At 39.7% G+C, this 27632-nt stretch overlaps 1 protein-coding gene across 3 annotated transcripts in view; it reads left to right on the plus strand.

Moving 5' to 3' along the window:
- The window catches only part of Sec22a (SEC22 homolog A, vesicle trafficking protein), a 58249-nt gene that overhangs the window by 4480 nt on the left and 26137 nt on the right, over positions 1-27632 (plus strand). For 2 of the 3 annotated variants that reach the window (XM_059276832.1, XM_059276831.1), the window contains exons 2-4: positions 1635-1833; positions 16626-16789; positions 17866-18060. In XM_059276832.1, the coding sequence (XP_059132815.1) occupies positions 1652-1833; positions 16626-16789; positions 17866-18060 (541 nt within the window). In that variant the 5' untranslated portion in view covers positions 1635-1651. Of the gene's footprint in view, positions 1-1634; positions 1834-16625; positions 16790-17865; positions 18061-27632 lie in introns of those variants that run through there. The other variant, XM_059276834.1, reaches the window with a different exon arrangement.

Genomic DNA, 27632 nt, shown 5'->3' on the forward strand with positions numbered 1-27632 from the left:
ATACTGTGCTCAGTGTTGACCCCATTGAAGAAAATGAAACCAAGTCTTCTTTTACCAGCAACTATGGATTGCTCTGAGCTTCTTGGCAGGATTTTGTCTGGCTTGAGTTTGTGCAGTCCTGCATATGCTGTCACAGTCTCTTTGAGCTCCATATGTACATCTGCCCTGTTGTATCTGGAAAATGTTACTTCCTTGAAGTCATCCTGAACCGCTGGCTTTCACACCTTCCCACCCCCATCCTCTTCTACATAGATCCCTGAGCCTTGAGGAGACAGGTATGATAAAGACAGCCCGTTTAGGGCTGAGTGCACCAAAGCCTCTCACTTTCTGCACAGTGTCCAGTTGTGGGTCTCTGTGTTAGAAGCAGCTCCTCTGATGAGGGTTGAGTGATGCCCTCTGTGGGTATAGAGGTTTTTTACTTCAGTATCCATTTAACAGAACAGTAGTAGTAGGTATTCCCCTACTCCCCATGGCCTATCCAGTCTCAGGTTCTTGCCCTCATTAACACTGTCAGGTATGGGTACCATTTCATGGAGTGGACCGTAAATTCAACTTAAAGAAAAGATTGATTACTTCCGTAACATTCTGCCACTATTGTACCTCTGGGCATAACTTGTAGGGAGTTCATTATTAGAGCTTGCAGGGTTCATAGCTGGTGAAATTGTTACCTTTCTCCAGTAGCCTGTATAGCACCTTCGAGCACTATGAACACTGGCCAGTAGGGGTGAAGCCTATGTGTGCCATAGTGTATGTGCAGAGGCCAAAGGATAACTAAGACAGTGGTTCTCAACCTGTGGGTCACAACCCCTTTGGGGATCAAAGGACCCTTTCACAGGGGTCGCCTAAAACCATCGGAAGACAGATGTTTACATTACAACTCATAACAGTAGCAAAACTGCAGTTTTGAAGTAGCAATGAAAACAATGTTATGGTTGGGGGTCACCACATGAAGAACTGTATTAAAAGGTCATAGATAGCATTGGAAGGCTGAGGACCACTGACCTAAGGTATTGGTTCTTGCATTCCCACCTTGTTTGGTACAGGGTCTCTTGTTCACTGCTGTATATACCAGGCTAGCTGGCCTCAGAGCTTCTGATTCTTCTGTTTTCAACTCCCATCAACTGTAGGAGCCCTCAGGGATTACAGGTATTTACTCATATAGCCATGTCTCGATTTTTCATGTGTTCTAGAAGCCAAACTCATGTCATCAGATGGCTTGCCCTGCAAGTGTTACCCACTCAGCATCTCCCTAGCTGGCAAATGTTATTTTCAAAAGCTTGTTTGGGGGCTGAAGAGATGGATCAATGGTTAAGGGCACTTGTTGCTCTTGCTGAAGACTCCAGTACCCACGTCACTGCTCACAACTATCTGTAACTTCAGTTCTAACATACCAATGCTCTCTCTGTTTTCTAAGGGCACCAGGCATGCACATGGTACACGTACACACATATGGGCAAACACTCATATATATAAAATAAAAATATGTTTTTAAAAAGCTTGTTAAGTGAAAGGTTGTTGAAATATATTGTGTCATTAACTAATACTCTGATTACTACTAATTTAGAAAGTTTTGTAAATGCTTGCCAGCTTGAGCCTTGATTTTTATTTAATCCAAATTTTTCATTTTGTTTTAGGTCTTCTGTGGGTTGAAATGTCTATGATTTTATCTGCCTCCGTCATTCGTGTCAGAGATGGGCTGCCGCTGTCTGCATCGACTGACTATGAGCAGAGCACGGGGATGCAGGAGTGCAGAAAGTACTTTAAAATGCTCTCGAGGAAACTTGCTCAACTTCCTGATAGATGTACACTGAAAACTGGACATTACAACATTAAGTAAGACCTCAGTTTGTTTCATTAGAGTCATTTGCCTAGAGGTTGTCATTTTAGTGAAATTTAAATGGTTGCAATAGAAGTGCATGTTTTATTAACTCAGGAGAGCTTGCAAGTCAACAGTCATGTTCTGAATGTTGCTAAGTAGTGGTCATGCTATCAGCCTTTTCTGCAGATTCTCTGGGTTTTTTTCTGGCTTTAGAAGACTTTATAGTATTTTTACAGATAATACTTCCTATAATTTGCTCAATAAGTATTAGAGTTTTTACATGCTCAAGACTGTAGCAGGCAAATTGTAATGGAAAATGCTAGAAAGTAAAGTTTTATCCTACTGGGAGGGCAAATTATCCATCTGTCTATCCTTTAAGACTGGGTGACAGGATAGAGTGTGACTTGACTCTGTGGTGACTGAATCCTTCAGGAAGATTGGTATTTGTGAAAGAAGGCAGTTATATGAAGGATCCTCTGCATGAGGAGTGAGGCTGGAGCAACAGCTAGTCGAGGAGTCCTGGAGTCCTTGATACCTCTTAGAAGACAGAAGTAAAGCCAGTGGTGCTGAAGCGGTGTGGGGAGTTAGAAAGACAGGGATGGGACAGGCTAGGGTCCTCAAGGCCAGGGGAGGCTGCTGCTTTAGTAATCCCAATGCCATAGGAAGCTGCTGGGGAATTTTATGCTGGAGGATTGTGGGATCTGGTTTGGGCTCTGAGTAGGTTGTACTAGCCACTCTTGAGAGCAGACTGTAAGGGAGACTGAGTGGGAACAGGGTGATGGGTAGAAGAGACTGTTAGAGATGATGACTGCAACTTGAACTGGTGTTAATGAAGAGGACTAGTTGGATTCGGGCTACATTTTGGCCTAACACCCATACATGGTCCTGATAGGCTCTAAGAATGTGAAGGAAAAAGAAAAGATAAGAATCGTATGTAGATTTTTGGCCTTAGAAACTGCATGCATAATGGGGCTAAAATGAGAAGACTGGAGAGGTTAATTGCATTCCATTGGTAAGAGTTCTGTTTGGACATGTTAGGTCTGAGATGCCCATTAGCCATCCGAGGGGCACGATCAGCTGGATGTATGAGCCTGAAGCTTAGCAAAGAGCACAAGTGGGGGGATTTAGATTTGGTAGTCAGTTTATGATTTGTAATTGCTGTGGAAACACATGAGACCACTTTGGACAGCATCCATATGAAACAATTAGAGAACAGTTAACTTGGGGGTCCATGATGCTAATTATGAACATAGAATGAAGCCAGATAATCACAAGGTCCGTGTAGGGTATGTAAGCAAAGAGCTTTATTATTAAGACACTATGTGTTGAAGAGTTAAAATCCACCTAAGTCAGGACAAGGCATCACATCCAAGTGTAGGGAAGGGAGGCAGAAGAAGCAGTGTGTGTGTGAGATGCTGCATGGCAGGTGTGCTAAGCTGTTGGACTTGGTGCTAGTGGGTGAAGATTTGAAGGTAGCTGTGAGACAAGTTTGATACCCAGTGTGGGACCAGATCCTGGACTGTCCTGGAAGTTCAGATTGAGGGGAGTTATTTTGATACAGCAGGTTGCAGGTTACTGCTACGGGTTTGAATGAAGAAAGTCACTTGATTGAAAAACAAGCAAACAGAGGGAGTGGGAAGTGGCATGTCTTCACTCCCTGCACTCAGGAAGCAGAGGCAAGCAGATCTGTAAGTTCCAGGCCAGCCAGGACTACATAGTGAGACTCTGGCTCAAAAAACAAAACAAAACAGAACAAAACAAAACAAGCAAACAAAACACTCAGAAACAACAAAGCAAAACCGAAGACCTTAGAACATGGAGTAAGACAGAAGTTTGAGAGAGAGAAGGCAGAGAGGTCAACTTAATTTACAGTGTGAAGTAGGAAAATAAATGTACAGATGAGAAGGAAAGTGACAAGTAGAAAAATGGTCAAGCCTGCTGAGTGCTGAGGTGGAATACCAGAGATCAAGCTTCGGAATCGAACAGAACAATAGTGTCCTCAGAACTGAGCAGTCCTTGGAGAAGGATTGTTTAGGATGTAAGGAGGAGAGATGATGAAGTCCCATGTGATTTTTTTTTTTTTCCTTTGAGACAGGATCTCATAGTGTCATCCTGGCTATCCTTGAACTCATTCTGTAGACCAGCCTGGCCTAGAACTCAGAGATCTGCCTGACTCTGCCTCCCCAGTGCTGGGATTAAAGGTGTGCGCCACCATACCTGGCTTTCATGAGATCTTTCCAGTTGAGACAATCTAGTGGAAGGGATGATAGGGATTTTAGAACCATTCACAGAGATACAGTTCAAATTTTGAGGGGCAGAAATGCCCACTGAATTTAGAGAGGGCCAGAATAGAACTTTAGAGAATGTCCACAATGACTTGGATTAATTAGTAACTGTAAAATAATGAGATGTTACATTTAATTGGAGTTTTGAGAATTTACCTAGAAAATAACATTGATAATAGTGGTTAAGTTGTATCTAAAATGGTGGTTTAGCCTACTTCTACTTAGGTGAAGACAAGGACTTAAAACATTGAAGCATTTAGGCAGCAGGTTCTTTAAATGCTCTCTGTCATTCTCAGTTCCATTTGTTGTTGGGTGGTGGTATGGGCATGTCAAAGTTATTGGAGATTGGCTTGAAGTATACATTAGTATTGGTAACTACCTGGCATTAAAAAACAATTTTTTTTGGTTTTTGTTTTGCTGTATTTTCTTAAAAGCAATATAAATGCACTAAATTTTTACTATGCCCCAATTCTATTTAATTATGAATTTCAGATTTATATAATTTATTTTAACCCTATCTTATTCTACACAAAGGATTCGGGCAATTTTCAAATACATTAATTCAGGAGGATAAATGAAGGAATCAGAGGAAAGGAGTAGATTTTGGAGACTAAAAAACAGAGGTAACACTTTCTGGAGATGCAAGCACGTAGCCCGTGCATTTGTTAGAACAGACCTGCAAGTACTATTCTGAATTCCTTGTGTCTAAGGCAAGGTGGGAGAGTCAGTCAGTAGACTCAGTCTGGATTCAGTTTCCTGTTCCTGAGAACTAATGCTCATAAAAGGGGCAGCATTTGGCTAGCATTCCTCAAGTAGCCATAGTGGTGAGCTTTTGGTGACTTTTTTCTTATACTCCTTGGTATAAGGAAATGACATGATAGGAAATTTCTTTTTTCAGATTGGTTGAATTTTGGCTTTAAATTTTGCTTTTGTATTTACTTTGTGAATGTGTGTGCACATACATGGTGTGTTCACTGCTGCACACCATGACATATCCCACCCCAAATTTAAAGGTACAGCTGTTGGGAGGTGGCGCTCATCAAAGCCAAGTGCCTTTGACTGCTGAGCCATCTTGCCAGCACATGATTTTTGTTTTTCAGACAGTATCTTACTGTGTGCCTTAGCTGGCTTTCAATTTGTGATGGTCCTCCCATCTCTGCCTCCTGAGTGCTAGAATTACAGGTTCGCACACTGTGCCTGGCAAAACAAAATGTTTTATGTCAGAGGTTAAAAGTGGTATAAGTCAATAGAGGTCCAATCTGGCCTGCTCCAAAAATATGGTCCAGATGTATGTAAATGCATAGATTATGTAACTTTGATAACCAGGCATAAAAAACATCTCTGCATGTTGTTTTTGTAGGCAAGCTTTAAAAAAGGGTTGGAGAACAGAACTTTTAGCTGTAGTTGCAGAGAAGAACCTGACATCATATATCTTCCCTCATTAATAAGAGGTCCTATTGGTTGGGTTTTAGACTGTCAGGGTGTTCACAGTATGTGGCAGTGAACTCAGTCTGATGTAAATTGGCGATTTATTTGCACTACTCGACTTACAGTTTTTTTCCCTGACCTTCTTTTCTCCCTGCCGTGAGTTGGATGATACCTGAGGGCTCCGCAGTAGTAACAAGGCACACAGCCGGAAGCTGCCACCAGGTGCCCCTCTTTGTCCTGGCCATGCTAAGTATCTGTCTTCCGTCAAGCCCAGCTTGCAGCCTGCTTGTTCTGAGTCCCCTTCTTCCCCATTACTAGTCTCTCATTTCCCTAACATTCTCGCCGTCTTCACAGGTTGCACGTAGAACTTGTTCAACTTCTCTTTCACTAATGAAATATTAAATTCTCTAATTTTCTCTTTTTAATTGGATCATAACTCATTGAGGTGACCCACCACAGCCTAATCCATTTTAAATATATACTTATTTTTAATTGAATGTGTGTGTGTGTGTGGGGGGATGCTGTATACATGTGGATTTGTGTACATGTGAGTGCAGGTACCTTTGGAGTCCTGAAGAGGGGGCCAGATCCCTGGGGGTTGGAGTTTCAGGCTGTAATGAAGCCACCTGATGTGGTGCTTGGAACAGAACTCAGACCCTCTGCAAGTAGTACACGTTCCTAACCATAGAGCCACCTCTCCAGCCCAGCCTAACCTATTTTACATTTTCATCTTTTAGTATAAGCTTTTCCAACCTGTGTAGAAATTGAGTGTCAGAGTAACTAAGTTATGATTTTCAGCTAAGCCCCTCAGCCCCTCACACTGACGGCTCGTTGAGCTGGCAGAGAAAGACTGGAGTTTGGAGGGGAAATACAAGATAGTAATGTTTCAAATTAAGAGAGCTCTTTTCAGTCTCTCCCTCTCTGTATAGGGAAACGATGGGTTTCTTTCCCGTGACTGCAGTGGCCTGAAGGCCGTTTTGCTGGTAAAGCACATTCCTCGGAGTACGGCTGCATTAGTGCAGTGCTTTGTACCTGTCATAGCAGCAGCTAACGTGAGAGGTGCCCTATCTGCTTTCTGTGGCTGTGATAAACACCATGATCAGAGACAGCCTGGGGAGGAGAGGGTGTGTTTGCCTCACACTTTGTGATCACAGCCCATTACTGGGGAAGCCAGGGCAGGAACTCCAGCAGGGGCAGAGTCAAGAACCAGAAGGAGCACTGCTTACTGGCTTCTCCCAGGATCGTGGTCAGCTGTCCGTTTTCACAGGGCCAGGGTCACCCGCTTAGGGATGGCCCGTCTGATAAAGGCAGTTCCTCAGTTGAGGTTGCCCCTGCCCAGGTGTGTCAAGTGACAGTGACACTGATTATGGCAAGTAATTCAGGAATTTACAGTGTTCCCAGCCATGGAAATAAGTCTGTTTTCTCCAAAAGGGTTGTTTAGCTTTGAAGAAACCTTATTGGTTGGTCTTGTTGATTGGGCAGTCCAGGGAGGAATGTGAGGGTATCCAGTTGTGTGGTTTGCATCCCACAGTGGAATTCTAGTAATTTTTAAGGAACTGTTGTTTCATAAATTAAACAGTATACTTCCCTCATGCGGTAATAAATAGCTAATGAATGAACTTATTTTATTACTTTAAAAATGGCTAACACAATCATGAAAATTAAATTGTGTCCTGTGAGGCCTTAAAACTCTGTGGTTGGCTCTGGAGTTAAGAATCAGGTTGTGTCTGTGAGATCTCTCTTAATTGTGAGACATTGATCTTAGGAAAAGGCAGCTATCCTGTGGGGCCAGTCATTCCCATTGTGAATTTGAATGGAGCAATGTAATTCCTTAGTTCTTTCACTGGTGTCCATTTGAAGTCAGCGAGGCTGCGGGCCTTGTCTGGGGATGCTGGTTTTTTGTATTTCTCCCTAAACTACTTTCAACTAAAAATGCTATTTTAGGCCTCCTGTCTGTTAGTTTCGGTCAGTAGCAGGGCTTCCCTTTCACTCTTTGGTGATATTTTCTGATTACAGGAGTTGGAGCTTGAACAATAGCCTAGTTATTTACCACCTGCGATTAGCAGGCACTTTACTTAATGGTATCACTGAACTTTGCAGCCGCTCTGTGCATTGTGGGTGCAGTCTCACAACTCACATCAGTTTAAATGAAAGCAGCGTGTGTTGTGAGAGCTGGCTTGTCAGGTGCTGCCTCATGATTCACTCTTCTGAGCAGTCTCTCGGCTTCCGCAGATTTTCTGTTCTCCACTGGGAGACTGGGAACCGCTTTGCAGGAGTTGAAGGCCTGTTCAGTGGAGCTGAGCACCTGCCTCCCTCCATGTCAGGAGCAGGACTTTTTCTGGACCAGTCATTGTGGTCAGGGAGGAGGAGCACTCACAGTTGGCCTGCTCACATTTATTTCCTTACACGTAGCTTAACCAAGACCGCATATATCATACGGCAGGCTGGAAGTCTTCCCTTTAGGGAAGGGAAGGAGGGTCGGGTCGCGGGTAGATAGCCATTAACAGCCCTATCACTTTTCAGTGTGACAAGTGAGACTTGGATGGAAAGAAATTCCCCTCAAGTATAAAGCCAATGAGAGTAGATCAGAACCACAGCCTTGCCTTTTGACTTCATGATCCACATGTTCTCTGATAAGAGGAGTTATGCCTTTCCCTTATTTCCTCTTGTGACCACGTGCATTCCCAATTTTCCTAATCTTTTAGCTTTTTATGGAGAGAGAAATTAACCAGGTTAAAAGAAGTGAAGTACTACATGTTTCATTATTGTTGAGAAATAAAGAGTATGTGTGAAGCCTTCCTCATTGTCCCATCAGATTTCAAGATGAGGAGTGTAGGAGGGAGGAGTTTGCAGGGAATGCAACTGTAAAGCTACCAAGCCACCTGAGAGGAGATGGCTAGTCCAACCTACTTCTCTGTTTGCCTATAGCTAGCATCACATTGCTTTTCTGCTGTTGACTAGGCAAACGTGTAGCTTTCAGGACCACATATGTTGATCTGGCCTGGGAAGCAAATTCCTCTTCTTGTATAGTTTCTGTGGGAAAATAATATTCAGAGCTCTGACAATGGGATCAGTTTGGCTCCTTAAAACTCTCAAAGACTCCTTTCTCTTTCTAAGTTGACATCGTCTGGTATACTGCATATGAATAAACATTTTATATTTAATGAGGCTACAATTAAAGGCTAAAATAGGTCTTTTATTCATGGACTGTTTTAATTCATGATTTGGCTCCTCATTAGTGAATAATTGAAGGCTGGCCTTTGTAAGAGAAGGATAAGAAATATGAAGTTCTTGGTACAGTGCTGTATGTGGCAGACCCTCAATGAGTTCTCTTCCCACTTTGTCCCACTGATAGCAGTCTTTTGTTTTTAATTTATTTTGTATTTCTAGGACAACAGGTCCTACTAAACATACCAGCAGTGAACATAAAGTATGCTTGCTTTCATAGTGTTAAATCTTTTAATATTTAAAAGTTGATACACTTTATTTTAGTAAAATTTTTGTGAAAGGTTCTTTTTTTTTCTAATACTTAGCAACTTTAACAGAGAGTACATGCTACAGAAGAGCTTTTTTTTGCAACCAGGAAAGCTATAAATAGCTGGGAGATGTGGTTACAAAGGATAAGCAGAATCTCTGTGTGTGATGGCATAATTGACGAATGGAAATAATGAAATAATGAAAATTTTATATATATAATAAAAATTAATCATGATGTCATTTAAAAATAGTTTGCTATATATTTTGTCATTTAGCATGCTATGCTGTGTGTGTGTGTGTTTAATCATTATTTTTCAAGTAAATCTTTGTTAATTGTATTGCAAACTCTTGACAGTCAAGAACCTTGTTTTTGACATTAAACATTTTATAGTAACAAGTTAGACTACAGGTGTTCTGTGATCTGCTGAGAGGAACATCATTGCTTTTACTGTGTATCATCTAGTGCAACAGGCCAGAATTATTTTAATGAGCCAGTATTTAATTGGTTATATGTAAAATTTCTTTGACACATTGTATGTTAAATTAGATATCAGGAAAAGTTCTATGTCCAAACCCACTCATTCATTTTGTTGAACTTTTAGGAGTCACTTATGGTGACATACATTAGAATTAGCTTTTTAACAAGGTGATGAGAAAGGGTAGAACCCTTTCTAGGAGTTGGACATCTTTCAGTCTCACTCATGATACGCTTGATCCTCAAAGGACTAAGTTCCTATATGAAGGAGGAGACCAAAGATGTATTGAAATTTGGATAAGTTTCTTGGCCAGAAGAAAGGCAATGGCTAGAAATGCCAACTTCATTGGAACTAAAGCCCAGAAACAGAAAGGAATCACAACTTTTTTTTTTTTTTTTTTTTTTTTGGTTTTTCAAGACAGGGTTTCTCTGTGTAGCTTTACGCCTTTCCTGGAACTCACTCTGTAGACCAGGCTGGCCTCGAACTCACAGAGATCCACCTGGCTCTGCCTCCCGAGTGCTGGGATTAAAGGCCTGTGCCACCACCGCCCGGCGAATCACAACTTTTAAAAAAGAAAATTGGAGGGAACTGGAGAGATGGCTTAGCAGTTAAGAGATGCCACATGGTAGCTCACCACCCCCCATAACTCCTGTTCCAGGAGATCTGATGCCTTCTTCTGACCCCTGTGGTAAGCACACACACACATGATGGACATACATACATGCAGGCAAAACACTCACACATATTAAATAAAATCTTTAAAAAAAATTGGCAGGGTGCTGGAGAGATGGCTCAGAGGTTAAGAGCACTGGCTGCTGGCTGCTTGCTCTTCCAAAGATCCTGAGTTCAATTCCCAGCAACCACATGATGGCTCACACCATTTATAACGAGACTTGGTGCCCTCTTCTGGTCTGCAGGCATACATACAGGTAGAACACTGTATGCATAATAAATAAATCTAAAAAAAATTGACAGGACATGATGGCTTATACTTGTCATCCCAGATCAGGAGGCTTAAGTCCAGAAGGCCTTGTGTACATGATCAACCTGGGTTATAAAAGGATTTCAAGATTTTGTCTCAAAAAACAGAGCTGGGCATGGTGGCATGTGCTTTTAATCCTAGCACTAGGGGGTGGGGATGGGAAGAGTCGGGAGCAGTAGGATCTCTGTGAGTTCCAGGACAGCCAGGGCTGAGGCGGTAGTGGTGGGGTGGGCATTGAGTAAAGTAGGAAGGAAATTGGTAATTAAAAAATTATACTCATTGGGGGCTGGAGAGATGGCACTACTACACAGTCATGAGGACCAGAGTTTGGATCCTAGCACCTACATAATAAGCCAGGCATCCCCAAAGTACCTGTAACTCTAATTCTTAGGGAAATGACTCCCTTTTTTGGCCTCTTTGTGCATAGACATGCACACCTGAACAAATGTACATAGACCATACAGACATACATACACAAATAAGTCTTTAAAAAATTATACTTGCCAGGTAGTGGTGGCACACACCTTTAATCTCAGCACTTGGGAGGCAGAGCCAGGTGGATCTCTGTGAGATTGAGGCCAGCCTGGTGTACAGAGTGAGATCCAGGACACCAAAACTCAGTGTACTGTGGGTGTAGCTGAAGTTCTAGATTTGATCCTCAACACCACATAAACCAGGGACTCAAGGAGGTAGAGGCAGAAAGATCAGAAGTTCAAAGTTATTCTCAGCTACCTACATAAGAGTGTAAGGATAGCCTGGAATATAGGACAACCTGTCTAAAAACAAACACAAACCATTATGCTTAAATTAGAGAAAAGAGACTATGTCCATTGGCAGTGCAAACATGCATATGTAATAACAATGATAAAGAGAGTGGAGACATCACTACAGATTTGGGTAGCCATCTGTGGATACTCTGCAGAGTACCACACCTTCAGCATCACCTTCAGTGACCTCTGAGACATCTCTAGCTTCAGGATATGTTAAAGATTAATTGACCTGAAACAGAACAGTGACTGGAAGAGTAGGTGAAATAGTATTCTTTTCTGTGTTTTAGTCAGTGATTCATTGAGATTTTACTTTGTGTAGATACCACTGGGCTATAAGCAAGTGGATGGTACCTATTTGGCAGTCCTTTATTTGTTCATATTTTGAGCACCTCTTATGTACTAGACCCATTATTCGAGGAGCTAAGAATACAATGGTGGGCAATACAGAAACCATCCATGCTCTCATAGTGAAAATGACATTGCAGAATGCAAATGTAGAAATGTACACTTGCAGCTTGGGCTAGTTCATGATTAATAACAGGTATGTTAAACCCACAAGAGTGAGATCACTTTAGATCAGTGGTTCTCAACTTTCCTAGTGCTATGACCCTTTAATACAGTTCCTTATGTTGTGATGACCCCCAACCGTAAATTATTTTTGTTGCTACTTCACAACTGTAATTTTGCTACTGTTATGTATCGTTATGTAAGTATCTGGTATATAGGATATCTGATATGTGACTCCCCAAGGGGTCATGACCCACAAGTTGAGAATCACAGCTTTAGATCATGCATTCTTCAAAGGCCTTTAAGAACAAGTAGGTGAGTGGGCTTTAGCCAGGGCAGAATTGGAGTACGTGGAGAGTGGAGAAGACAGTGTTCTGGAAGCTTCTCAGGATAGAAGTGACGGGGCTAGGAGTAAAGTGGCACACTCTCTGAAACAGGCCTCTGTGGCATGCAGAGAGGGAAGAAGAGAGTAGCAGAAGATGAAGTGGAAAAACTGGAAGGCTTCCTGGTCTCAGGATATACATATTATACAGGTCCTGAAGTCCTTAAGTCTCATTGCTCTTCATGTAGTTGGGGAGAAGAACCCAGATTGATCTGTGGCTGAGAAAAACATAAAAAAATTACTATCTGTACACTATGGCAGTTGGTGTATTGTAAAAAGATTGTAGACTCTGGAATTAACCGTTTATCCTAGCTCTTGGTTTGTTGTGCTAGGGATTCAACGCAGGGCTCTACCTAGGCTAGACAAGTACTTTACCAATTCAACTGTGTCCCCAGGTGCACCAGCTCTGCTTATTAATAGTAGGGCCTTGGGTAAATTACTTGACTTCTCTGAGGCCCTGTATTTGCAGAATAGACCTAGTTAGTAGCCTTTTATTGTAAGGATGAAAATTATTAAAAATTTATGCAAAATATTTAGCAGAGTAGTCAGCATTACTGTTACTGTTGCTACTCTTACCTTCCTTAAGGCATAGTGTCTATATATAAAACATGAACTAAGTCAGATGGGTGTGCCTAGGCAGCATGCTTGTAGTGATGCTAGACTGTTTTAAAAGTAGTCTTCAGTGAGATGGTAAGAATCCGTCTGGCCCAACAATAATGGAAAAAGCAATTATTATTCTTATTACAAATATAAATTAACAGAGCTGACATGTACTGTTAAGAAACTGTTTTTCATTTCAGAGAAAGAATTATAAGGCTAAATTTACTATGGAAGTCAATTGTAGAATGGTTTATAGCCTTTTCAGAGAGTTTTATACAAGTAGATGACTTCCTGAAAATGCCAGCATATAATACTTAAAAAAATAGCGTTTTCTGTATTTCTCACTCACTCTTTCAGTTAAATTTAGCACAAACAAGATTTGCCATAAACTGTGAGGTAGGCGACTGTGGCTTACTGAACTGTTAATGTAGAGGTACAGCAAAACCCTGATGTAACACAGAAAACGTGTTCCAAAATCTTCAGTCACATTATTTGACAATAATGAAATAACTTGTGTATCACTAGTTGGGAGTTGTGAATGGATGGAAGCCAACTGCTAATTGTGTCCAAGTTTTTCAACTATTGTGGAGTACATTCAAATGCTAATGACATGGCAAAGAATTTTCATAATGACAGAATGTATTTTGAGACAAGAAAATCACTCGAGGAAACTGTATTTTAGACTAGCTTGGTAGCACATAACTGTAGTCCTAGCCCTTGGGAGTCTGAGACAGGAGGATCAGAAGTCTGAAGTCACCCTGAGCTAATAAGTTCAAGAGTTGTTCAAGACTAGTTTGGGCTAATAGCGATCCTGTTTCAGTACCTACTCCCCGCCCCAAAAGAACAAAAACAACAAAAAATTGACCTTTGACTAAAATACTAATTTATAGAAAAAATTCCATATGCTGTAGCTATACTTTTTTTTTAAATTAATGATTCTTGAGAAGAGAGATAGGTGCCTCTTTGAGCATATATATATAAGTGTAGAAAGCTGAAATAAATGTTTCATGGAACAATATATATTCCAGATTTTTCTCTTCTTTTTTTTTTTTTTTTTTTTTTTTTTTACAAAATGTTATAACTTATTAATTTTATGTCCTAATGGGTTAAGCTTTAGAAATTTTGCAAAAATGACTATCAAGTGGAATTTTAGAAAGCAGTTTCAGGTTCCTGGAATAAGTTGAGTACAATTTTATTACAAGTGTATCTCATGCTCTAAAAGATACAGAGGGAATTAGTAACATGACTTACCTAAGGGGAGGAGAATTGAGTACCTGTGGGCAGAGAAGGCAATACAAGGAGAATAACAGTTCACAGTCTTACCACCCTCCGCCCTTTAAATTTAACCATGTTAGCATATTTACTCCAAAGTTAAAGAAGCTCTGGATGCTGGAGAGATGGCTTACCAGTTAAGAGTGCTTGCTGCTACACAACTATGAAGACTAGCATTTGGATCCTAGCACCCACATAATAAGCCAGGTGTCCTGCACATGCTTATAATCCCAGCTCCAAGGAGGTGCAGACAGGAGGATTGCTGGGGCTTGCTGACTTCCCAGGTTCAGGGAGAAGACCCTGTCTCAAAGGACTAGATGGAAAGTGGTAAAGGAGGACATTGACACCTTCTGGCCTCTGAGCATGCACAGGGTTGTACACTAAACACACACACACACACACACACACACACACACACACGCACACGCACACGCACACGCACGCACGCACGCACGCACGCACACACGCATGCACAAATAAATCTTAAATTCTTTATCTACAGAACTAGAGAAAAAAGTGCACTAGTATGGATCAAGTGGGCAATACAGATTGCTGTGATTAGTAGGATGAAGCACACAAGTAGGAGCCATAGCCTGGATGTTGTGTTGATTTACTGCTCCTGGTCCAGACCAGCTATGTGGTCAGTACAATAAAAGGATACTTAGGTGACTCATTAAATGGTTAATTTGTGGTCCATTCACCACTTATTTATTATGGAAGAAAGGCATATGCTGTATTTTAGAAAGTTTTATTTCAGTGTAACATATTTAAATTAAATGTTTCCGTGCTTAAAGTAGAAGTTTTCAAGCACATTTAGCATATTCTTTAGAAACAATTTCAAGCTTACAAAAATTGTATGAGTAAGAGAAGTCCTAATAATATGTGTTTCTATACTTGGCTTTGTTGACATTTTCCTACCTATGTGTTTTATTTTTTTTTTTTTCTGAACCATTTGGGAGAAACAGATATTTCCTTTGCCGCCGCTGCCTCCCCCCCCCCCCCCCACTACCCTGCCTGCATGCTGAAGAACAAATCCAAGGCTTGTTCATGCTAGGCAAATGCTCTACCACTGAGCTACATACCCAGCTCAGGCCTTCTTAACCATTCCAAAGTATATTTTCTAAGATTGGAAATAGGTTTTTACTTGACTAGGTTTTTACTTTACATACCATAATCAGCTAGAGTAAGTTTAATATTGCAACTGTAACATATTGCCTGCTTTCTTATTTTGTCATTTAATATTCATTATGGCAGCTCAGCCCTCTCTGTCTGGGATTCAGACAAGGGTTAGGTATTATCACATTTAGTTGGCATGACTCTTTAGACTTCTTTGATTGGGAGCATTTCTATAATCTTTATTTCATTTTCACAGCATTGAGGGTTTTTTGTTTGTTTTGTTTTTAAAGAATATACCTCCTTATGTAAAAAATGTAGTGTTGGCTATTTTGATGTTTCTTTACTATTAGATTACTGTTAGATTCAGGTTATACATCCTAGTGGGAATACTGACAAGTGATGTCTTTCCTTAGGATGTCACACGTGGAGATGCATGATGTCCTTCTGCCCCTCATTACTGATATTAGAATACTTGGTCAGCATGTGCTCTGGTTTCTACTATAGATTTTCCTCTTGCAACTAAGAAACGGTCTATTGAAAAACATCTAAAAGCAGTGGTTCTCAACCTGTGTGGGTCAAGACCGCAGTTGTGGGGGTTGTCAAGTGATCCTTTCATAGGGCTTGCCTAAGACTATGGGAAAACACAGATACTTACATTATGATTCATAACAGTAACAAAATTACAGTTCTGAGGTAGCAATGAAAGTTCTTTTCTGGTTGGGGGTCACCACAAGGTGAGGAACTGTATTAAAGGATCACAGCACTGGGAAGGTTGAGAAGCACGCCATGCAAACGTATTGGTGCCCCTTAAAATTTCCTCCTTGATTTAAGAGTCGTGATCATTTTGCCTGATCCCGTTTTTATTATGGTGGCTCTAAAATGGTGGTGTTTTGTTCTTCTGATTTCAGTACTCCCCCTCCAACTAGGCAGTTCTTAGCATTTTGCTGTAAGCCATGCTCCTTTCTCTCTCTTTTATGTATTTGTCTTTGTTATGAATGAAAAAATCCCTCCTTTCCCTCCAGTGATACATATAATTTCTTTCCCTCTCAATGTTGTAATTTGATTCTTGAGTCATTGGTGACTTCAAGAGAGTGGTGACCACCTGAGGTTGTATGTTAAGTTCTGTGTGTCTTTCCAGAGTTAGTGTCCATAACTTTGACCAGAGTTTTCTAAACAGTTCTTGACTTGAGTGTATAATTTCCACCTGATTTTGTGAAGGGTTGGCCTTTAAGCTACTTGGATGCTTACATATTTGTATGTTCTTTGCTTTCTGCTCCAGGATGACTAGCTGAATTCTAGAAGTATAGTGTATCTCCCTTTCTTACATAGCCACAACTTTAGTTAGTATTATATGTTGGTTCTTTTAAAGTTGTTGCTGGAATATATAATAAATGTTAATATCTTCATTGCTACCGTAGCAGCAGTTTATGGTGTATAGAACCAGTCTTGTGAAGCAACAAATTACCTTGATTTAATTTGAAATTTTAAACCCAATGTTTTTTACACTGTAGTTTTATTAGCTCTCTGGGAGTGAGCTACATGATGTTGTGCACTGAAAATTACCCAAATGTTCTGGCCTTCTCTTTCCTGGATGAGCTTCAGAAGGAGTTTATTACCACTTATAACATGATGAAGACAAATACTGCTGTCAGACCATACTGTTTCATTGAATTTGGTAAGGGCCTGGTTTGTGTTGTTTTGTTCTTTTCTGTACTTTTTATTATCCTGTCTCCAGTCAAACAATTTATCATCTAATATTGGGGAGTAGGAGAGAAACTTCTGCAACCTTGATTTTGACAGAATAAGTGGCAAAGAATCTATAGTTCTTAATTTGGATGTCTATTAGAAAAAAAATGTGTTTGAGCTGTGAAGGAGATTGTGATTATTAGTCCAAAGAACAAATCCCAGAGGACAGATTCTCAATGAGAAGTTTATAAGCCACAGACTCCGTTTAGTGTTTATGTGCTAATCTTTTATAGTCTGCTTAATGTAGAACAGGGGTTGGCAAATACTTGCTGGAAAAGATCACAGAGTACGTATTTCAGGTTTTAAGGGCCTTCTAGTCTCTGCCACAACTACTCAACTCTGATATTGCAGCTTGAAAGCAGCCACAGGCAAAACATAAATGAGTGAGCATAGTTATTGTCTAATAAAACTTTATTTACAAAAACAGCAGTTTAGATTTGGCCTGTGGGCAGTAGTTTGCTCAACCAGAAAAATCTGTTCAAAGTTATGGATTTCTTTACATAGAAAGAGGGGAAATAGTAAAAATAAAATTCTGCTTGGAAGATATTTAGGAAATTTTTTTATTGATTCCACTTATTCTTCAGAACATATTATCTAATTGTGTAAAAGTAAACAAGAAAACAGATTTATAAAAACATATTGCTTATAGTGTAATTTGTATGTACTTACAGATAATAACAGATTGAATATTTTGTGAGATAAGGATATAAAAATTAAGGCTTTGGTTGACAAGCAAAACTGTTTTCTTTTTGTTTCTGCAATTCCTGAAGTCTATATTTAGGTAGCCTCTGGCTATAGTAACTTCATTTTAGGGTTTAATATTTAGAGTGTAAAACTGATGACTCCATGATACAGCCACCTGTTAAACATAATATTGGAAATCCCTTAACAAATTGAATAGATTTGAATAACAAACTTTATAAAATTTATAACCATAAACATCACACTCTCAAATGATTTAATTAACAAATGACTGCAAGGAAATTTATTTTTTATTTTACATAGATAACTTCATTCAGAGGACCAAGCAGCGATATAATAATCCCAGGTCTCTTTCAACAAAAATAAATCTGTCTGACATGCAGATGGAAATCAAGCTGAGGCCCCCTTATCAAATCCCAATGTGTGAACTGGGATCAGCCAATGGAGTCACATCTGCATTTTCTGTTGACTATAAAGGTGCTGGTAAGATTTCTTCTGGTGAGTTCTGGATCTTAATTATTTTTGTTAACTTTCAAAAAAATAGCAGAGGAACTCTTGGAAATGAATTGCTTTATTCTAGTGTTTAAATCAACTACATGAGAGAATAAGGAAGTTCAAAGCAACTCATTTCCCCAGTTGTTATAAAGTAGGCTACTGAAGATATGACAGTTCTGTTAATTACTTCCAAATGACAATCTCAGGTTTATTTGCTAAGAAAACATTTGATTTCTTTGTAAACATTTTTCTAGAAATGTTCATAGGCCTGAAAAGTACTTTAGATTCTATCAAATGGCTATTTTTAGTATAAGAATCTTGACTGTAACAGAAACTATAAAAATTGTAGTAGTTATCTGCTCAGATCTCCCCTCCCACAGAAAGTGCACAAGGCTTAGCAGTTGGGGCAGGATGAAACTTTTCCTTAAAATGGAAACCTCACTATTTTCTAAAAGGATGGTATGCCATTGTTGGACTACTTGTTAAACATTGCCTTGTGATTAAGCAAATGTCTACTTCCGTATTAATGCCTACTGGTGTGTCTGGGGTTCTGTCATCTCCCTCAGCTGAAGCAGAAGGCAGTCCCGTTCTTTCTAGCTTCTAGCCTAAGTTTTTTATGGAAAGCATCTTCAATTCCTTAAGACTTTTCTGCCATTTTGACGCCTTCCCTATCCCTGTGTTTGCTTTAGTTTGTTAGTATTCTTTAAATGTGGACAGAATATGACATTTCGTGTATGGTTTGATTATACAAATATGGAAGAAAGGGAAAATAGTTCACTTAAATAATTCAGTCACTCACTACACAAGTAAATAAGGACAAGAAATAAAATGGTATTCGAACTGCAAAGGAAGGAATAGATAATTAATTCCATTTGTGTGTGACTTTTTTCTGTAGAAAGTCCTAAGGATACCTCTAGAAAACTATTAGAACAAGTCCATGGCTTCAGAGAGGCTGCGTGATACAGTGTCAATGTCTAAGACCTCTACACTGTACACTAGAAGTAAGCAATCTGAAGATGAAATGGAAATCCCATACATTGAAAACCAGCAAAATATTTTTGAAATTAAGACAAAAATTAGTGGAAAACAGATCCACATTTATGGATTAGCAGACAATCTTATTAAGATGGCTGTACTCCCAAGTAGATGGAGACTCAGCATACTCTCAGCTAGATTTTTTTTAATAGAAATTGACAAGTTGATTCTAAAATTCATATAGAAATGTAAGGAATATATTGTACATATGCAAAATAATCTTGGATAAGCTGAAAGACTCAAACTTCTAAATGTACTGCCAAGTTACAGTAATCAATATGGAGTGGTTCTGCTTTAAGGCTTGCATATAGACCAGTGGAGTAGAATTGAGAGCACAGAAGTAAACCCTTTCAGTATGGCCTATTCATTCTTGGCAGTGATTCTAAGACAGTGGTGGAAGATCCTACTCTTTTCCTGAGAAAATACATTGTTTTGGAACAGCCTAGTATCCACATGTAAAAGAAAGAAATTAGACCACTGCATAGCCACAAGCACAAAAATGAACTCAATGCAAAGCCCAGCTTTCCCAGCTTTCCTCAAAACTCTTAGTAGAAAACATAGGTGTGACTCTCGTGATCTTGTATTAGGTTTTTCAGATTTGATTTTAAAAATCACAGTGAGGGCTGAAAGATGGCTCAGAGGTTAAGAGCACTGGCTGCTCTTCCAGAGGACCTAGGTTCAATTCCCAGCACCCATGTGGCAGCTCACAACTGTCTGTAACTCCAGTTCCAGGGCTTCTAACACCTTACACAAACGTACATGCTGGCGAAACACCAATGAACATAAAATAAAAATAAATTATATATAAAAAATCACAGTGGAAAAAGACAAAATATATAAGATGAAATTCGTCAACTTAAAACTTACTCTTCCGGGGGCTGGAGAGATGGCTCAGAGGTTAAGAGCACTGCTTGTTCTTCCAAAGGTCCTGAGTTCAATTCCCAGCAACCATGTGAGCAACCACATGGTGGCTCACAACCATCTGTAATGAGATCTGGCCTGCAGGGATATGTGCACTGTATACATAATAAATAAATAAATAAAAACAAAAACAAAAAACAAAAAAAACCTTACTCTTCCATGAATACACTCAGAGTGAAAAGACAACCCACAGAATGAGAGAAAATATTTACAAATCATGTGTGCATAAGAGATTAGGATCCAAATAAGTAATTTGTAATTCAACAATAATGAAGCAATCCAGTATATAAACAGAGAAAAGATTTGAATTTGCTTTTTTCTTCTCTTCTTCTTTTTGGTACAAAACCAATCAAGATTAGGCTGAGAGGTGGCTCAGCGTTTCAGAGCACTGGTTGCACTTCCAGAGGCCCTGGTTTTGATTCCCAGCCATGACATGGCAGCTCACCACCATCTGTAACTCTGGTATCCAGTGCATCTGATGCCCTTTTCTGCCCTCCTCGGGAACCAGGCGTGTAAAATGACAAACAAGCAGGCAGAACACCCCCCCACACACGTAAATTCCACTCCAACTTGAACAATCAAAGTGGATGTATTTAACATATATTCGAAAGGCACTAGCAGACTGAACTTAAAAGACAACCCCACAACTTAAAATACAGACTCTACAGAATCCGAGGGAAGGACAGACCGCCCGTCACTGACTGTCGGATGCTTTGACTGCATGGTTCATATGAGTCTTCAATTTGTTTTCGGGAAAATTACATTAATTGCTTTTCAGTTGTCAAACAAATCTTTCATTTCATGATAAATTCTACATGGTCATGATGTATAATGCTTTTTTTATATGCTATCAGGTCCAATTTGCTAAAATTGTATTGGTATTTTATGTGCCTTACTGAGAGAATTAATTTCTAGTTTTCCTTTTTTATTTGTGCTTGGTTTAACTATCTGGGCAAAGTCAACCCGAGAAAATACACTGGAAGGTGTTTCCTCCTCTTTTATGTTTTTTGAAAGTATTCTGTAGGACCCAGCGATGAAACCTCAAGTACTTTTGTCTGGAGAAGATTTAAATCAGTTTCTTTACTAGGGCCAGCGCTACTGAGCTTGTCTGTTTTTTCTTAGCTTTTGCAGCTTCTTTTAAAGAAATCTGTTCATTTTTTTCAGGTGATGGATTTTTGATTATAATCCATATTTCTTTATTCTGTTATTTTTTGTAGAATTACAATTATGTCCTCTTTCTCATTTCTGATATCGGTAATTTTTTTTTTTGCTATTTTCTCTTAATACATAGAAACTGATCTTTTATTGAGTTTACTTTGGGATTACATTTTGCTTTCACTGATGTTTTGTTTTCTAATTTATTGACTGTTCTGCTTATTGCTTCCCATTTTCTGCTTCCTGTGGGTTTCTCTGCTCCTGTTTTCGGAGATTTGGAGCTGTTTATATGAGATCTTCCTTTTTAATACAAGCACTTGCTGCTACCTTCTCATTTTCGGTATTACTTTAGTTACATCCCATAGATTTTAACATACTGCATTTGTATTTTCATTCTACATAAAATACTTTTAAATTTTCCTTTTGACTTTTCTTTTGATTCCTGAGTTATTTAGAAATGCATTGTGTAGTTTTATTTAGGCATTTTCAGATCTCTAGTGATTTTTAATTTAATTCCATTGTGTTCAGAGGAGAAACTTTATTTGACTTGAATATTTTAAAATTTATTGAGACATGATTTATTCCCAAGAAAATAGCCTGTGTTAGTCATTCTTTTCTGCTTAAAGTGTATACCCTGTTGTTAGTGGTGCATTCTGTAAATGTTACTTAGACCAAGAAATCCATTGTGTCTTTTCTGATTTGCTGTCTGCTTCATCCATCCTTTGAGAAACGGCTGTTGCAATCCCTTTACTTCTGAATATATATCTTTCTCATTTTAGTATGATCAGTTTTCATATTATGTATTTTTTAAAGATTTGTTTCTTTATATTATGTGTATGAGGGTTTTGCCTGTATGTATGTCTGCACACCATGTACATACTTGTTACCCACAGAGGAGAGCATTGGATCCCCAAGAACTGGAGTTACAGATGGCTGTGAGCCTCCATGTGGGTGCTGGGAACTGAACCTGCATCCTCTGCAAGAGTAATAAGTGCTCTTAACTACTGAGCCATCTCTCCAGCCCCTATATTAATGTGTTTTAAAGTTTGTGATTTGATGCACTGGTTCCTTTATCATTTTGAAGCTTTTTGAACCTAGGAATATATTGCACTTTGAAATCTCTGTAATATAGACACTACATTAAGAATTCATATTAGTATTCCATCTGTTGTCTGTTTTTCTCTTCGTGTCCTCATGTTTAAGTGGTGTTTTAATGCCCTTTTAGTGGGAACCCTAAAGGTCTAGTGAAGAGCGTCAGGTACTTGAAGGGAATGAGAATCCCTGACTGCTTGCTTGTATTTGAAACTGTCTGCACCAGCAGGACATCTGTCACCATGGTGCAGCTATCATTTTCTACAGTGACTGCTGACATGTACATTGCTCTTTGTTTTGATTTGTTCTTCCTACTAAAAGCAACACTTTGATATTTGTTGTGCCCCCCCCTTCTTGTTGTTAAATAATTGATTGATTTGGGAAGCACATGGTCAGGAAATACTGTACTGTTAGTCTTTGTTCTACCTCTATATTTCAGTAATTTTCTGGTCTGCCCCGATGAGAGCACCCTGAAGGCCACTGGAAAAACTGGGAGTTGGGTTTATAAATGTCACAGTTTACCTTAATGATGTCTACTTTTAAAACTGGTCTTATGGGTCAACAAGCCAGCCTACTGAACTGTGTCTGATCATAATTTAACCAGTAATGGTTCTAAACGTTTTTGTGATTCTGCATGGTCTTAGACCTCCTTTTAATGATTGTATTAACTTACGAGCTCAGGTCGTATCTTAAGGCTATCTCAGAGCACACTGGCTGAATGTTAATTGCTGGTGGCTGAAACATATTTTTTTAAAATAACCTCTCTGTGGTGGTTCCTTGTGATTCTAGCAATCTGTGTATCTGTCCTTCTTTGTAGGTAAACTGTTCACATGTATGGGACTTTCTTACTTTTAGGGTGGTAAATGTCTTTTTTCCTTAAAGTCAGTGCAGCTGAGGGTGGGTGGTTTAGCAATGTTTAACTAGCATGTTACATGTAGTTGTAGGTGGGAGGGTTGTTAGGTTTTGTTTTAATGTATCTTGTTTAATACCATCCATTAGCTCTTATGCCTGGTCAGCCAAAAAAACAAGCTTTAATTTTTAAGTAAGTATAATACATGACGACTCAGTTGAGTTTTTCTTCCTCTTTATTTTATTATTATACTTTCTTTAGTGAGTACAGATCTGGGTGGAATTCACAGAGGCATGTTGCCTGGTGTTGGAGTGACTAAGTTCCGTCTCTGTTACTATTTTCCCACAGCAAGCTACTTAAAGGAACATAGCACCAGCATGCCTCCCCTCCCCGAGCAGTGGAGCCCTCCCTGCAAGCCCACCTGGGGTTCTGGCTGCCTCTGCCACTTTGGGAACTGCTGTGGCATTTCAGAGCTTGTCAAGGCAATCAGTGGGTGCCTAGGGGAATTTCCCCCAAACTTCAAGGCAAAAGTGTTGTGTTACAAGCCCCTTCTCCCGTTTGGGGGCTTTCACCTTTAAAACCTTTCATTTCTCTAGTGCTGGCCACAAGCATGAGTGTTCCAAACCTAACAGGCTTCTGAATGTATCACTGTGGTCCACAGAGAAGGCTGGGGGAGTAGCAAGGAGATGCCATATCAGCTATTGCTGCCTTAGAACAAAACCAGTGTCTGTTTGGAATTTAAAACTGTTTCTATGCACCTTATCTTATTTTTGTTTAATCAAATAAACTGGCTTTTCCCCCATGGGGTGGGAAAATAAAATGGTGTGTAGCTAGAGTTTTCCTGCCTGGCCCACAGTCAGGACAAATCTCTGTCACCTGCCAGTCCCACAGCCGCTCAGACCCAACCAAGTAAACACAGAGACTTATATTGCTTACAAACTGTATGGCCGTGGCAGGCTTCTTGCTAACTGTTCTTATGTCTTAAATTAACCCATTTCTATAAATCTATACCTTGCCACGTGGCTCATGGCTTACTGGCATCTTCACATGCTGCTTGTCATGGCGGTGGCTGGCAGTGTCTCTCCCACTCAGCCTTCCACTTCCCAGAATTCTCCTCTCTCTTTGTCCCACCTATACTTCCTGCCTGGCCACTGGCCAATCAGTGTTTTATTTATACAGAACGATATCCACAGCAATGGTGTTTTATAAGTGTCATTTGGTTGCATCCTTAAAAAAAATCCAATTTTATAATCTTGGCTCTTTAAAAATTAGATATTTAGGTCACTTACAATTAATGTCATTATTGAAACCATTGGGTTTTAATCTTTTTGACTTTTTTTTTTTTTTTTGGTTTTTTTTTTTTTTTTGGTTTTTTGAAACAGCATTTCTCTGTGTAGCTTTGCACCTTTCCTGGAACTCGCTCTGTAGACCAGGCTGGCCTCGAACTCACAAAGATCCCGCCTGCCTCTGCCTCCCGAGTGCTGGGATTAAAGGTGTGCACCACCACTGCCCAGCTTGATGATTTTTGTTTTGTTTTGTTTTTTGTTTTTCGAGACAGGGTTTCTCTGTGTAGCTTTGCGCCTTTCCTGGAACTCACTTGGTAGCCCAGGCTGGCCTCGAACTCACAGAGATCCACCTGGCTCTGCCTCCTGAGTGCTGAGATTAAAGGCTTGTGCTACCACCGCCCAGCTGATGATTTTTTTATTTACTTTTCTTTTTATTTATGTGTCTCTGAAGAAATGTTCACATGTGTGTAGTGCCTGCAGAGTCCAGAAGAGGGTGTCAAATTCCAAGGAACTGAAGTTACAGGCAATTAATTAGCGAGCTGCTCCGTGTGGATCCTGGGAACTAAACTGGACCCTTTGGAGGAGCAGCGATTACTAATTGCTGAGCCATCTCTGGGTGCTTTCCTTTTGTCATATCAGTTTTGACTACCTTTGTCTCTAGCTGCCTTCATTTTTGAAATTCATTTTTTGTTCTTTGCTGGCTTTATAGTACAAAACTATTATTTCACTGTTGAGTGGTTAAGTTCTACCATGACTAACAAGCTAAGAACCAGTTTTCAAAGTAGAAACAGTTCCTTGCCAAAAGACTATCTATTGCTTCATAACCAGGGTCTTTATTAATATTTTGTCTGGATTTCTGAACATCATTCTTGCCTTCCAGAGTTATTTTGTACACCATTGCATTGAACCCATGGTGACATGTAATGCACTCTAGATCCTCTGTTTCTCTGGGCCCTCAACCGTTGTCATTCAGTAGAGAGTGACTCAATAAATGTGCAAAAATGTGGTAATGTCTTTGACATCTAAAAAAGGCATATTAATCAGTGTATCTATTCTTAGTGGTACCAATTGCCAGGTGCATGAACTTGATTCTTACTGCCAACATATTCTAAATCTTTGGTCACCAGCAACTGACTGAGGTGATTGCTCTTCTATAATTGTAGTTATTTTCCATTCTCTAGCACAATGTGTCTTAAGGCATCTAACCTAAGGCATATACTACTATTTGTTTTTCACATTCTATCACCATGAGATTAATAATGTATACCAAAATAATGTCCATGGGGGTATTAAGATACTATATCTCTGTAAGCAAAGGACCAATAAACTTTTTCTAAAGGGCTAGATATCACATATTTTAGATTTCTAAAAGCTATACAGGCTCTGATGTAACTCTGCTGGTGTAATGCATAAAGTACATAGACAATATGTAAAATGATAAATATTCTGAATTTGGCTTATGGGTCATAGTTTGCCAACCCCTGATATAGATTAATATAACGACAACATGTACTGCCAGGTAGAAGCAAGATACTTCTGTTTCTTCTGTTTATAAGGACAGAGAAAATAGTTTACCAAATTACTGTCTACTTCTAAGAGAATGAACTGATGAGTACTAGCAAGAGATCACATCTAGGAAAGCACTTGCAGGGCTGGGCTCTAACTTAGGTGATAGACTACTTGCCTACTGAGCTTGTGCCATGGGTTCAATCCCCAGCAACAAATAAACCAGAGGTGGAGGTTTGGGTTGTCAGAATTTCAGAGTCATCCTCAGCTACAAAGTGAAAAGGACTTGCAATTGGAACTTATAAAAAATGTGTCGGCCGGGCGGTGGTGGCGCACACCTTTAATCCCAGCACTTGGGAGGCAGAGCCAGGCGGATCTATGTGAGTTCGAGGCCAGCCTGGGCTACCAAGTGAGTTCCAGGTAAGGCGCAAAGCTACACAGAGAAACCCTGTCTCGAAAAACCAAAAAAAAAAAAAAAAATGTGTCATTCTTCAAAACAACCATTGTGGAGATCCAAGCAGGAATGTTAAGTGGAAATCAGTTTTGGTGGGTTATTTTTGTTTTTAATTTTAATGTTATTTTTTAAATATGTATGGATATTTTACCTGCATGCTTATTTGTGTTTCTCATGTATACCTGGTGCCCGAGGAGGCCGGAAGAGAGTGCTGGAGCCTTTGGAACTGTGGTTACAGATTGTGTGAGCTGCCACGTGGGTGCTGGGAATTAAACCCCCATCCTCTCTGCAAGAGCAGCTAGTACTTAACCACTAAGCCAACTCCCCAACACAGAAATCACTGTTTAACTGGACTCACCACCGTGGGTTTTTAAGCGTTAGATGGCAACACTCATCGTTGCAGTTACCTCAGGCCTTAGTGGTGTTTGGGTGGAGAAGCTCCAAGACTTCCTTCCGCTGGCCCATCTTCTCTGCTAATTCTAACTCTGGGGCCAGCAGTAGCTGTTGCTTAGGCTATCTGCCCATTAATATATATATACTCAGGACTTAGGGTAGTAGTCTTGATTAGAGGTGGCCTTCCAACTTGACCCACCCAAAAGTAGACTCTGTTAAAAACCTTTGTACTAGTGACCTCTAGAAGCCCTCTCTGAACTTAGACCGCATTGGCATACTGAATCATTAAACACCAGACACTAAGGAAGGTGAGAAGAAACTGGAATTTGTTTACATTGTTTTTAAGAAAGGGTAACTTAAAACAAGAGCTTACTTTCAAATTTATTTTAATTTAGACTGAGTCTACATAATACTTTCTATAGTCCTCAAGGTGAAATACAGGCTTCTTTTGTTGGGGAGAGAGAACCTCTAACTAAAATTATGTAGTTTTCAAGCTTTCCCCCTATCTTATTACAGTGATTTTAAATCACTTTGAAAACATTTCCTGACTTTTCTTTGAAATCCTTTGATCCTTTCTCCCTATGGTCTGACATGAATATTTTTATCTTGCCATACTTAGTTATTGAAATCTGTCTATGATGATGTGAGTGGGTCTTGTTAAATGAAGTAGTAAATCTTGCTTTTTCTTTGTCCTTTTTTGTATTTGTTTGTTTTTTTTGAGACAGGGTTTTTCTTTGTAGCTTTGTAGCCTGTCCTGGTACTCACTCTGTAGACCAGGGTGGCCTCAAACTCACAGAGATCCACCTGCCTCTGCCTCCTAAGTGCTTAGATTAAAGGCATGCGCTACTGACACCCAGCTTCTTTGTCCTTTAAAAATGTTTTG

Source organism: Peromyscus eremicus, chromosome 12, assembly GCF_949786415.1.
Source record: "Peromyscus eremicus chromosome 12, PerEre_H2_v1, whole genome shotgun sequence".
In the NCBI taxonomy this organism is placed as follows: Eukaryota; Metazoa; Chordata; class Mammalia; order Rodentia; family Cricetidae; genus Peromyscus; species Peromyscus eremicus.